At 39.1% G+C, this 13,454-nt stretch overlaps 1 protein-coding gene across 2 annotated transcripts in view; it reads left to right on the plus strand.

Moving 5' to 3' along the window:
* Positions 1–13,454, plus strand: part of Thsd7b (thrombospondin type 1 domain containing 7B) — an 831,070-nt gene that overhangs the window by 745,273 nt on the left and 72,343 nt on the right. For both annotated transcript variants that reach the window (XM_052736826.1, XM_052736827.1), the window contains exon 17: positions 5,074–5,224. In XM_052736826.1, the coding sequence (XP_052592786.1) occupies positions 5,074–5,224 (151 nt within the window). The remainder of the gene's footprint in view (positions 1–5,073; positions 5,225–13,454) is intronic.

Genomic DNA, 13,454 nt, shown 5'->3' on the forward strand with positions numbered 1-13,454 from the left:
ATCACTCTTAAAATGCAGTGAGTACCCTGATCCCTGACAGTATTAGACCAGCAAACGCCTTGTGTCCAGTCCATCTATCCCAGGCTGGCCTCAAACAGCTCCAAAGTCACAATCTTCCTGCCTCAGACTCCTACATCTTAGGATATTAAATGTGTTCCACCATCTGGATATCATTGACATTTTCATCTTCACTTTTATTGTTATCCCTAGAACAAAGCACTCACAAATACAGCAACTGTGTCTAATTTTCTTATGGTTTTGTACCTCAATAACCAGGCACTGATACCATAGGAAGCCCTTAGAATTCTTTATTAAATAAGGCTAGGCCGTACTTGTAATCCTCACCACTTGAAAAGTAAAGCCAGGAGCATTAGAAGTTCAAAGGCCACCCTAGAGTACATAAGACCTTGACTCAAAAAAAAACTGAATCAATAAGTATTGACAAAAAATAATTTCTGACATCTAACAAAAGAGCCTGGCTGATAGTACATGTCTCTTTAGTATTTGGGGGAAGGGTAAATTAAAAATAAGTTTCTGAGATACAAATATAGATAAATGGCCACAACATGGAAATATGGCCGGGTAAGGTTTCATAACACTAGTGCACTCATACAACCAAACCCAAAGTCAAAAACAAAATATTTCTAAGACTTCCTATGCCCTATTAGTCACTAGTCATTCTTCTAAGGGTCACCACTATTGTGACTCTATAAATTAATATTGCTTCACATTAAAACATCTACGTGAAAGAATCATCACAGAGTATAGAGACTTTGTGTGTGACAACCTTTAATAGCAGGTCTTTGCCACCCATGCCCTTTTGTGTACCAAAAAGTCTATGCATTCTCACCCTTCATTGGATTCAATGCAATTTTTTTTTTTTTTTTTGGTTTTTCGAGACAGGGTTTCTCTGTGTAGCTTTGTGCCTTTCCTGGAACTCACTTGGTAGCCCAGGCTGGCCTCGAACTCACAGAGATCCGCCTGCCTCTGCCTCCCGAGTGCTGGGATTAAAGGCGTGCGCCACCACCGCCCGGCGGATTCAATGCAATTTTAAACAGTGGATACAGCTGTTAGAGAATATTGAACAGTTGAACTATTTCTGGCTTGGTTGTGTATGAAAACTGCCACTGTAAGCATCTCCAGTTTGTGGTTTGTTTGGTGTGAGTTTTACACATTTCTATTTAAATTCCAGCTTATGTGGAGTAGAAACTCTCAACCAGTTTTTGCATACTTTCCCAAGCTGCAGAGTGAGATGATTTATATATCACCAACATTGCTGCCAAACCTTGATATTGTCCATGTATTTTACTTAAACCATTTTGAGTAGAATGCTGTGGTTTAGATATGATTGAATGCTCATCATGTGTACACAGAGCATGATGATAGATATCATTGTGTGTGCTTTATCTCAGTTCACGCTCTGGGTTTTTGTGGGACATGACAATGTTTGCACATTACCCTTTGACTGTGATGGCCACATACCACATAGACATGTAAAACTCAAATGCTTTTATTAATGACTGATTATTTTCCCATCCCCTACAATATGTGGAGTAAACATGGAGATGGTTTGGAAACTTTGAGAAAGATTTACAAGAGCCACGAGAAGTATGAGTGTCCTGGCCTAAACAAAGTCATCTATTTGATATTTGGAGAAAGAAACTTTTAAGATTTGTAAAAATTGAAGGAATATACACTTGGTGCTGGATCTATGTATACTCTACATCACTGGAGAATGGGTGCTGGACAAGACAGCCACTACCCATGACATTTCTAAATTCTTTTACTTACTGTGTCAAGGGATCTTTATTTTTTCAGCCTTTTCCTACCTTTTTTATTTTATTATTAAGAGATTATCTATTCATTTTAATTACCAACTACAGATTCCCCTGTCCTCCCTCCTCCCAACCCCCACCCAACCCACTCCCTATTCCCACCTCCTCCAGAGCCTGGTGCATTCAGTTGAGACAGGTCCAAGCCCCTCCTCCCTGCACCAAGGCTGTTCAAAGTGTCTCACCATAGGCACTAGGTTCCAAAAAGCCAGCTCATGCACCAGGGACAGGTCCCGATCCCACTGCCTGCCTAGGAGCCCCCTAAATAGTTCAAGCTAAACAACTGTCTTGATTACCCAGAGGGCCTAGTCCAGTACCATGGGGGCTCCTCAGCTTTTGGGCCACAGTTCATGCATTTCCACTAGTTTGGCTAGCTGTCTCTGTACATTTTCCCATCATGATCTCAATGTCCCTTGCTCATAGAATCCCTCCTCTCTCTTATCGATTGGACTCCTGGAGCTTGGCCTGGCACCCGGCCATAGATCTCTGCATCTGCTTCCATTAGTCACTGAATGAGGGTTCTATGATGACAGTTAGGCTATTCAGCCAGCTGATCACCAGAGTAGGCCAGTTCAGGTACCCTCTTGACTATGGCCAGTAGTCTAAGGTGGGGTCATCCTTGTGGATTCCTGAGAACTTCACTAGCACTCTGTTTCTCCCTATTCCCATGATGTCTTCATTTATCATGGTATCTCTTTCCTTGCTCTCCCACTCTGTCCCTGTGCCAGCTCAAACTGCCCATTCCTCTATGTTCTATCCCCCATCCCTTGCCCTCCATTACTCCCCTCATCCCCAGTTTGTTCATGTAGATCTCATCTATTTATCCTTCACTGGGTGATCCATGCATCTTTCCTAGGGTCCTTCCTGCTAGCTAGCCTCCCTGGAGCTATGGGTTGAAGTCTGGTTATGCTTTGCTTTACATCTAGAATCCACTTATGAGTGAGTACATACCATGTTTGCCCTTCTGAGTCTGGGTTACCTCACTCAGGACTGTATTTTCAAGTTCCATCCATTTGTCTGAAAACCTTATGATGTCATTGTTTTTCTCTGCTGAGTAGTACTCCATTGTGTAATACAAAATGTACCACATTTTCATTATCCATTCTTTAGTTGAGGTGCATCTAGGTTGTTTCCAGGTTCTAGCTATTATGAATAATGATGCTATGAACATAGTTGAGTATGTATCCTTGTATTATGATTGAGCATCCGTTGGGTATATGCCCAAGAGTGATATAGCTGGATCTTGAGGAAGATTGATTCCTGATTTTCTGAGAAAACCCATACTGATTTCCAAAGTGACTGTACAAGTTTGCACTCCCATCAACAGTGTAGGAGTGTTCCCCTTGCTCCACATCCTCTCCAACATAAGCTGTCCTCAGTGTTTTTGATCTTAGCCATTCTGACAGGTGTAAGATGGTATCTCAGAGTCATTTTGATTTGCATTTCCCTCATGAATAAGGATATTGAGCAATTCCTCAAATGTCTCTCAGCCATCTGAGATTCTTCCTTTGAGAATTCTGTTTAGCTCTGTAGCCAATTTTCTGATTGGATTGTTCATTATTTTGATGTCTAGTTTCTTGAGTTTTTTTTATATATTTTGGAGATCAACCCTCTGTCAGATGTGGGGTTGGTGAAGATATTTTCCCATTCTATAGGCTGTCATTTTGTCTTATTGACCATGTCTTTGCCCTACAAAAGCTTCTTAGTTTCAAGAGGTCCCATCTATTAATTGTTGCTCTCAGTGTCTGTGCTACTGGTGTTATATTTAGGAAGTGATCTCCAGTGCCAATGCATTCAAGAATACTTCCTACTTTCTCTTCTATCAGGTTCAGTGTAAATGGATTTATGTTTAGGTCTTTGATCCACTTGGACTTGAGTTTTGTGCATGGTGACAGATATGGATCTATTTGCAATCTTCTACATATTGACATCCAGTTATGCCAGCACCATTTGTTGAAGATGCTTTCTTTTTTCCATTGTACGGTTTTGGCTTTGTCAAAAATCAGGTGTTCATGGGTGTGTGGGGGTTAAAGTCAGGGTCTTCAATTTGGTTCCATTGGTCCACATGTCAGTTTTTATGCCAGTACCAAGCTATTTTTATTACTATAGCTCTATGGTAGATCTTGAAGTCAGGGATGGTGATGCCTCCTCCAGAGATGGCTTTATTGTACAGGATTCTTTTAGCTATCCTGGGTTTTTTGTTTTTCCATATGAAGTTGAGTATTGTTCTTTCCAAGTCTGTGAAGAATTGTGCTGGGATTTTGATGGGGATTGCATTGAATCTGTAGATTGCTTTAGGTAAGATTGCCATTTTTACTATGTTAATCCTACCTATCCATAAGCATGGGAAATCTTTCCATTTTCTGATATCCTCTTCAATTTCTTTCTTCAGCCGCTTAAAGTTCTTATCACACAGGTCTTTCACTTGCTTAGTTAAAGTTATACCAATGTATTTTATATTATTTGTGGCTATTGTAAAGGGTGATGTTTCTCTGATTTCTTTCTCAACCCATTTATCATTTGTATATAGGAGGGCTACTGATTTTTTTGAGTTAATCTGGTATCCTGCCATATTACTGAAGGAGATTATCAGCTGTAGGAGTTCCCTGGTAGAATTTTTGGGGTCACTCATGTATACTATCATATCATCTGTAAATAGTGAAAGTTTGACTTCTCCCCTTCCAATTTCTATCCCTTTGATGTCCTTTTGTTGTCTTATTGCTCTGGCTAGAACTTCAAGTACTATATTGAATAAATATAGGGAGAGTGGACAGCCTTGTCTTGTTCCTGATTTTAGTGGAATAGCTTTGAGTTTCTCTCCATTTACTTTGATGTTGGCTGTTGGCTTGCTGTAAATTGCCTTTACTATGTTTAGGTATGTTCCTTGTATTCCTGATCCCTCCAAGACCTTTATCAAGAAGGGGTGGTGGATTTTGTCAAAGGCTTTTTCAGTATCTAATGAGATGATCACATGGTTTTTTTTCCTTTCAGTTTGTTTATATGGTGTATTACATTGACAGATTTTCTTATGTTGAACCATCCTTGCATCCCTGGGATGAAGCCTACTTGGTCATGATGGATAATTTTTTTGATGTGTTCTACATCAAGGGTTCTTTTTTGAGTTATCACTCAATAAAAGACCACTGGATGGAGAAGATTGGGTTGTCGGTTTGTTTTTTCTCTTTCAGCTGCTGGTCCTAATTTAAATGTATCCATCTTTATGCTCACCACTGTCCAACAGGTGTGTGAGTACTGCTGACACTGAGGGAGGAGTAGTGGACAGGAGCCTGTGCAACCAGGATGATGCTCCCCCAGAAACCCAGGCCTGTTCTCTTCTGTGTCCCAGCGAATGTGTCATGTCTGAGTGGGGAACATGGAGCAGATGCCCACAGGTAATTTCCTTTTTTGATGCTCGATTCTTCCATTGTTTCCTTCTCTGTTGTTCATTTACAGTGTGAGTTTTCAAGGCTCTCCTCTAGTTACATGGAAAAAGAATCTTTCCCAAGAACCCACTCATAACTGGAAGAGAAAGAAAAACAAATGAAAAATTACAAACGAGAATGAGCAATTTAAAACACCATTGCCTCTTCCAAGGCATTTATGTTGAGAATGTGAACAAGGAAAAGAGCCTGTAATGATCATGCTGTGAGTCAGCTAGGCACCATTTTTAAGGGGTCTCCTCCAGCACCAAATGACTCTCATTATAATGTCTTGGTTCTGTTCCATTTTCATCCTGGAAGTATCAATTTCCTCCTAAGAGTTCAATCCCACTGTGCAATGCTGCTTCTGTTCATGACTCTGTATTTGCCTTTTCCTCTTTTCCCAAAGATGAGACCGTCTTTTTCCTATGTTGCTGCTTCTACCAGAGCTGAAAAAAAATTTAGGCAAGCCATTTGCTTTATTTTTCCTTTTTTAGAAAAATGAAAACATAACAGCAATATGGATAATATTAAATAGCCTAATTGCAACAGTGTTTCCATATGGTAAAATTTGACATTTTAAAGTTCTGTTTTTGTTTGAAGATAGGGAAGGAAAAACAAGGATGAGTTCCAAATATTGCAAAGAAAAAACTCAGATGCATCAAGTTAAATTATCCTACCGATGAAGTGGGGAACAGTTAGAGAAATCTTACTGCTACAATGGAAAGTATCTTTGAAATGAGCTAATAACTCACATTTGCATTTACTAATTATTGATTCTTTCTAATTATTGCAACCTTCAGTGAGTTCTGACATGTGCTATTTTTATCTGCTGAGTGATTCTGAAGGCAACCAAATCTAAGATGACCCATCAGTAGCACACTCCACTATAATGCTATTCTTCAATAATTCATCATCATTCATTTTGGGGCAATTTAAATATACTGAAAGTTTACATTTTGAGTCACGTATTTGGGGCCAGGCACAGGGTAAGACTGTTACCTCTAGTCATATTACTAATCTGTCTACTTAAGTACTACTTACTGTAGGTGATTGTTGGGCTGCAAGTTAGAGCAAAGTTCTCCATTTAACAAGTGCTGAGCTGACAATCTTAGGGTGTCTGAGGAAGCCAGAGGTTTGGGGTTTAGATCATTAACTCACTTAATTTTGGAAGAATTGAGATCTAGTCAGGCTGAACGCTATTCTTTCTTTAAAATGTTGTGTTTATTTTAACAGTAAAGGGTTTTAAGTCTGCAAAACTTTTCCATGACAGGATACATATTCCCCACATTTAGACAGACATTAATATAATCATTATTAATCTACATATGGAAGACTGAGCAGCCTGAGGAAATTTAAGTAAATGTAGAGATTATGACCTCCCTCACTTGTTCTAATTTATTCACAGAAGATGCCAGTAAGTCTAAGCATTTCGCTGCAAAAAATCTTGCTCTCGGGTCAAAGCATTTGGTGATTAGGCTAAATTCTTTGTTGCAGGATTGGTTCTGAAGGTGTTCTGGCATGGCAATCTGCATTTGATTCCTTGGGAAAGCTATCATCTTTGAAGTTTTTCCAAGTGTTTTCATTCTGTTTTGTGAGGGTTTAGAAAGTCGAGATGGAGAAAATACTTTAACCTCCATTCATGCATCTTCACGATGATATAGACAATTGCTCGCTTGTCAGTGTGAAATGAGAAGGCTGCTCCTGCAAAAGCTTGTGTAGTGTTACATAATGGTAGTAATAATAGCCTTGACAACAGCAATAATAACTTTGAGCAGTCTCATGTGACCATCACTGTGATAAATGTATGTAACACTGTTTCATAACAACAGTGTTAAGATGTCAGATCCTTGTTGGTGCCCTGACCACTGGGACCATGTCTTCTCCCATCCACCATGCTAATCTCACTGTAAACACAGACTTTGAATGGGAATGGTAATCAGAACTCACAGCTGATTACTTCCCCTATACCTAAGTATATTGCACAGTTGTATCAAGTTGTGAGATCTTTGCATAATGCCCCAGCATCCTCAGAGCTAATCAGTGCTGACGATGGAGATGAGCATTGCAGACAGGAAGCTGGATCATTGTGCCTGAAGTTTAATTAACATTTTAATGCACATTTCCTGAGGAAGAGGAAACTATGATTTCATAATTATCCCCTGAACCATATGTTGATTTAACAGGTCTGTTCACTGTTATCTTACCAACTTCTCTTTTAATAGTCAGAAGTGCAACATACGTTAGTGAAACTAATTCCTTATTCTTATTTCTTTTTCCATTCCACCAATATGTAAATGACCTTCATGTGTCTTCAAGTATGATGGTGGCCTGGCAATTAAACTTCTGGATTACAGGATCCTTATCAGTACCTGAGGACAATGGCAGCTATTGTTGCAGGGTATTTAGGATAGAAATGACATGTGGAAGGTGAGGGTGTTTATAGTTAGTGTTGACAGAAGAAGAGAAATGGAACAGAAGCCTGTAGTTCACCCTTTGTATTGACTGCAGCATGGGAAACCGAAGGGCTGCCATAGGATCTGTTTAAGCTCTGTAGGAAATATCTCTTCCTCCACACACATAAATTCCTATTCAGTTTTACAAAAAACAAAAGATATTCTTTTCCTGAAATAAAACTTTTGTTTTATTTCATCAAATCCCCCAAATGAGATACTGGATAGTTAATCACTGGGCTGCTGATCATCTTGCTCACTGCAAAGCAGTTGGAGGAAGAAAGCCATGTGTTATAAATGGCAGTGGGGACACTGGAAACGTGTTGGGAGAAAGAACTGGAGGCCAACAATGAGGTGAAGAAAACTAAATCAGTCCAAGGCAGAAACTGAAGGAAATGGGGGCACCTAGGTTTTACTATTTCATATGTTTGGGAGGTTTTTCATTCCCATGACATGTCCATATTATTTATTCTTTATTCTAACTTGCTCACTTTTCTACAATGCTTTAATTTGAAAAAGATGCTTACTTGATTGTCCATAGAAGAGTTTTCCCAACCAATAGTGCTGACTCTTTCACAAGTATCATTGTTTTACCTATGTTTTCCTTTTTAAAGTATTTTTATTTATTGAAATTAAATATAATTACACCATTTTCTCCTTTTTCCTTTCTACCCTCCAACCCTTCACACACACACACACACACACACACACACACACACACACACAACTGATATATGTATATGTATGCATGTATGTATATCATATACATCTATATATCTCAACAATATACATACATATATATCAACAATTAAAATATATCCTGCTCAGTCCTTACAATGTGACCTGTATGTATATGACCCCAGGGCTGGCCACTTGGTATTGGGTTGTATTGGATAACCAGTTTGTGGTGCTCTTCCTTGGGGAAGATACATTTTTCTTATGTCATCATTCCTTAGTTAGCTATAGTGCTTTGTCTAAGGTCAAGACCTCATAAGATTTTCCCCTTCCATGTTAGCATGTTGGCTGCTGTCATTCTTGGTGGGGTTTTATTTAGACAGCCATGTCAATGAGACTTCATGGGTGTGCCTCTGACATTTATAAGACACTAAATCTCACAGCCAAAGTCCTTGTTCCTCTGGCTCTTAGAAATCTTTCCACCCACTCTTCCATTATGATCTGTGAGCCTTGGTGCATGAGTTGTATTGTAGGTGGATCAGCTGGGGCTGGGCACCACACAGTCACTTGTTCTCTGCATTTTGGTCAGTTGTGGTTTTCTGTATTGGTCTCTATCTGTTGCCATGTGACATTTATTCAATGGGGGAGAGAAGTATTTTATGTGTGTAAAAATAAATACATGCATATTTAACTTCATATAGTCAAACAAATGCATAGGTTTATATTTAGCCTTTATTTAATCACACTTTTTTAGCCAATTCATTTTTGTTGTTTCCCCTGACCCTGTATCCCTCCTGAATATTCTTAGAATCCCATATTTTTCAAACTGATTTACAAATTTCTGGATTCTTCTATCTTATATACTTGAATATAATACACTACTCAGGTATAGATGTATTTGTTTATACTACCAAGCTCTGCAGACATTTTTAACCATGAGGTGATACAGATTTTCTATTTATGGATTTTCTTGGAGATTTGCCAATCGCTTAAGACATAAATATTGACATGCTTAAGAAAGCAAAGGTCTTGGTGATGATTATCAAACTGAATCATTTTCTGCGGAAGCAAGGCTGAAAACTTCCTTGAGAACTGTGTCTTAGGCTGAGCAAACAATCTGTGTGAACATTAACTAATTCCTGTCTAGCTGGGTACCAGAGCAGGGCTGATGAAGGCAGATATCCACCTGTCCCCTCCCCTCAGACAGACGGAACAAGATGCTCTCTGAAGACTAGTTCAGATGAAGACTCATAATCAAACAATGACAGCAGTGTATTGTCACCAGGATTGACGAATGTCACAGGGGAAGGTTCAAAAAGAAACTGCACTGGCCTTAAGTATAATGGAATCTGAATTTTATCACTGACTTAACACTGCATAACGCACCCTCTTTCTACCCTTCCCCTCTCTCTCTGCATGAGTGTGTCATCCTCTAGTGAAAGCCAGTATGGAGCATCACCATTGTTCCCTCAGGCAGATTCTGCTTAGAAGACTCAGAAATGGATGCCTGTTTCCTGAGAACTGATCTGCTTCTTCTATATTCACAGTGCTCTGGCATGACTTGGGAAGTTTGTAAGCCATGAGGTTTCATTACAGATGAATGCCACTTAGCACCACTTCTGCAAGCTGTGTTTTGTTTCGGGAAGCAATTTGCCCCAATGTCTAGTGCTCCAAGCACTTTCACAGCCTCCCCTGACCTTATTTAACAAGAGGTGTCGGTCTCTGGAGTACATGTATAATGACCAAGATCCTCGGGCTGTCCAATATTTTTCTTTGACTCAGCTGAAAGCCAGAGGAGAATGGTGGTGATTTCCCATCAACTCAAATGTGAATTCTGAGTTCTGCTAAACTGTAATTGGCACTCAGCCAAAGACAGTTCCTCACTCTGGGTATTTTACCCCAGTGCACTGAGGTCTAATATCACTTTTGAACCAGGCTGGTTTTCAGAGCCACATGGAAAGAGTGCTCTTGCTGAAAGGGGAAAACCCTACTCACCTCATGCATTGGGGCAGAAAAACAAGAACCCAGGAAGAACATTTTACAGCAACGCCTGTTTTTAAATTTAATAGGACTGCTCTGATTTTCTGTCATAGAGTCTGATCTCTTTGATTCTCAATATCACTAACTTGAAGTATAGACAATCGGTATATGTTCTCAAATTTCTCCTCTGTCTCCACCTCTCACCTCTACCTCATTATTTGCTTCTGTCTCTGTCTCTGTCTCTGTCTCTCTCTCTCTCTCTCTCTCTCTCTCTCTCTCTCTCTCTCTCTCTCTCTCTGCCTCCCCCCATCTCTCCTGCAAGCATGGAGTTTAGATTTTCTTGAATGAGTATTTAGCATGAACTGTGATGAGGATCTGTTTAGATGTGTGTAAACTGATGCATTCTGATGCTATTTCACAAGGTTTTTATAGCAGGGGCTTTAAAAGACAGTCCCTTCACTGAGAGCTCATTGAATTTTAAAACAGAACATTTGGTTTTCTGAAACTTATTTTAGTACCAGCATTACATAACCGAAATAGAGCACTTTTGTGGTGTATTTAAGTGAGTTGATTTAATTTCTCCTTTTGGGTACTGATGTTCTAAATGTGGCCCGTTGGTGCTATGAAATAGCCTACATCTCTGCATGCTTGAGACAGTGGGTGAAACTAGGAGATCATGATGCTTCACGAGCTGTGAAACCAGCAGTTTTGACTAGGGGTGGGGGTCACCTCCTCAGTTGCTTTCAAGCTGATCAGGCAAGACAGGACTGGAATCTCTCTCTGAACTTATTATGCAGAGTTCTTTCTGATATATGTTTAAAATCTCCCTGAAAAAGCTTTCTGTGTATGTGTGGACATCAGCTTTCCTTTTGGCTCATTGGATTTTTCTTTATTAAGAAATTTTTTATTCATTTTGCATACCAGCTACAGATCCCCCTCTCATCCCTCCTCTGGCTCCCCCACTAGCCTTTCCCCCACTAACCCACTACCTATCCCCTCCTCCAAAAAGGTAAGGCCTCCCATGGGGAGTCAGGAAAGCCTGGTACATTCAGATGAGGCAGGACCAATCCCCTCCCTGCTGCATCAAGGCTGTGCAAGGCATCCCACCATCGAAAATGGGCTCCAAAAGTCAGCTAATGCACCAGGGATAGATCCTGATCCCACCACCAGAGGCCCCGTGAACAGACCAAGCTACACATGCAGAGGGTCTAGTCCAGTCCCATGCAGGCTCCACAACTGTTGGTCTAAAGTTCATGAGGATGGAGTGGGAGAGCCTCACTGGATTTTTATCCTTCTTTCTCTTACTTGTATAGTTTTGTCAGGACTTTGTTTTAGTGGTATAGTCTTCATTGATTCTAAATTTTAAATTCTTGTTTTCTAATGTATTAAGTTCTTTCTTGCATTCATCCCATTTTCCTTGGGTTTCAATGTATACATTTTCTAACTAGAATATGGTGCTTTTAAATGCCTTCACTGTACTTTGTAGTGATGAAGACCTTTAAGGGTTTGAATTGAGCACGGCAGCCCCGGCTGAATGTGTTGGGCCTGATTCTGACCTGTCATCTGATACTTGGTGTTCCAACTGTCACAGCCCTCTATGTCACAAGTATCCTTCTTCCCTGAACACTGTACAAAGTAGAGGTCAGTTTTTCAATTTCAAAACCATGTCTAATTGCTTAAGCATTAATTTAGTAATTTTTGTTTGCACACACACACACACACATACACACACACACACGTTTTCATAGGCAATTGCTGCTTGATTCAGATTTGTTAAGGCTTCACAGTTTCTGGCCAAAATTATTGTTTTTGTGAGAGTACATGTATATTGAAAAATTTCAGCTCCATTTATTATATTTTCAATATCCTTGAGCCATTATCTGCCATTAGCCTATTGAAAAGTTATAGATGCCAGCTGTCTATTAGAGAATGCCACCACAGTTATGTTTCCATCACATTCTTCCCGCTGTCATGATAGCTCCCCTCTATATTTTGGTACCATGCTATTTAACACAACGAAGTTCACAAATGCTGGCCTCTGTAATGTTCAGCTGATAGTTTTTACATCAGAACTTTCCCATGGACTCCTGTGATAAAGAGCGTCATTTCCTTCCTTTTCTTGTTTGTGTGTTCTTTCTGTATTTTCACACATTTTTCTTTTTATTTTTTTCTCTGCCTTTCTTTTAAGGAAACTGTATTGTATTCTTGACTTTAATACAGTAATGATTGACTTCATTTTCATAAAAATATAGATTTTATATATATTTTTTTTCTACACACATATTTCTCTGCACACAAATGTGACAGACTTTGAATTAGGAACAAAATCATGAATTATGAATTAATGCCATACTGTACATTGTTTCTCTTTCCCCTCAAACTTCCTGTCTTTATGAATGTAACCTGTAATCAGAGACAGAAGGTTACATTTTCACCAACTGTTTTACATAATAATTTATGTTTACAGATCTGTTGAGAAAATATTCATCTGTTCTCCGTTTCTTTTAGATTATTTTTGTGTGTAGGGGTGAGATTCTCTTTATCACCTACATTGTGCTTTTGAAACCCCACTCTACACAAGCTGGAGTGATGCCTTGAATATATGTTTACTTGACTGTGACAAATTCCGAGTTCAAATGCTTTCGTGTATTAGAAGACCATGACTTTAATTTTAAAATCGCAGCTCCCACTGTGGGGTGCGTCTTTATCCAGCTTCATTTTTCTGATATTAACTATGCTCAGGTTTATGGTTTTATGTATATATTTTAGTTCCTAATCCGAGGAAATTTTAAGCTTTTGAAAATGTTTTTACTTTTATATTTATCTTATTAACTATCAAACACATGAAAATATAAGTCAATTTCTGCTCACTATAACATCTTATTGTAACTTTTCAGTTCATACACACAATTTCTCATCTACACTTAGCATTATTCTTACTTCTATTACACCCATAAAATTTGCCTGCTTTGAACTTCCTGTAACTTCATGTACTCTTTTATGTTGATTTCATTAGTTAACATTGTGTCTTTCAGTATACATTAAAGGAATCACACAGTTCTTTTATGTTCAGCTTCTTTGGCTTAACATAGTGT

Source organism: Peromyscus californicus, unplaced genomic scaffold, assembly GCF_007827085.1.
Source record: "Peromyscus californicus insignis strain IS unplaced genomic scaffold, ASM782708v3 Scaffold_14__1_contigs__length_90479793_seg_2, whole genome shotgun sequence".
Classification (NCBI taxonomy): Eukaryota; Metazoa; Chordata; class Mammalia; order Rodentia; family Cricetidae; genus Peromyscus; species Peromyscus californicus.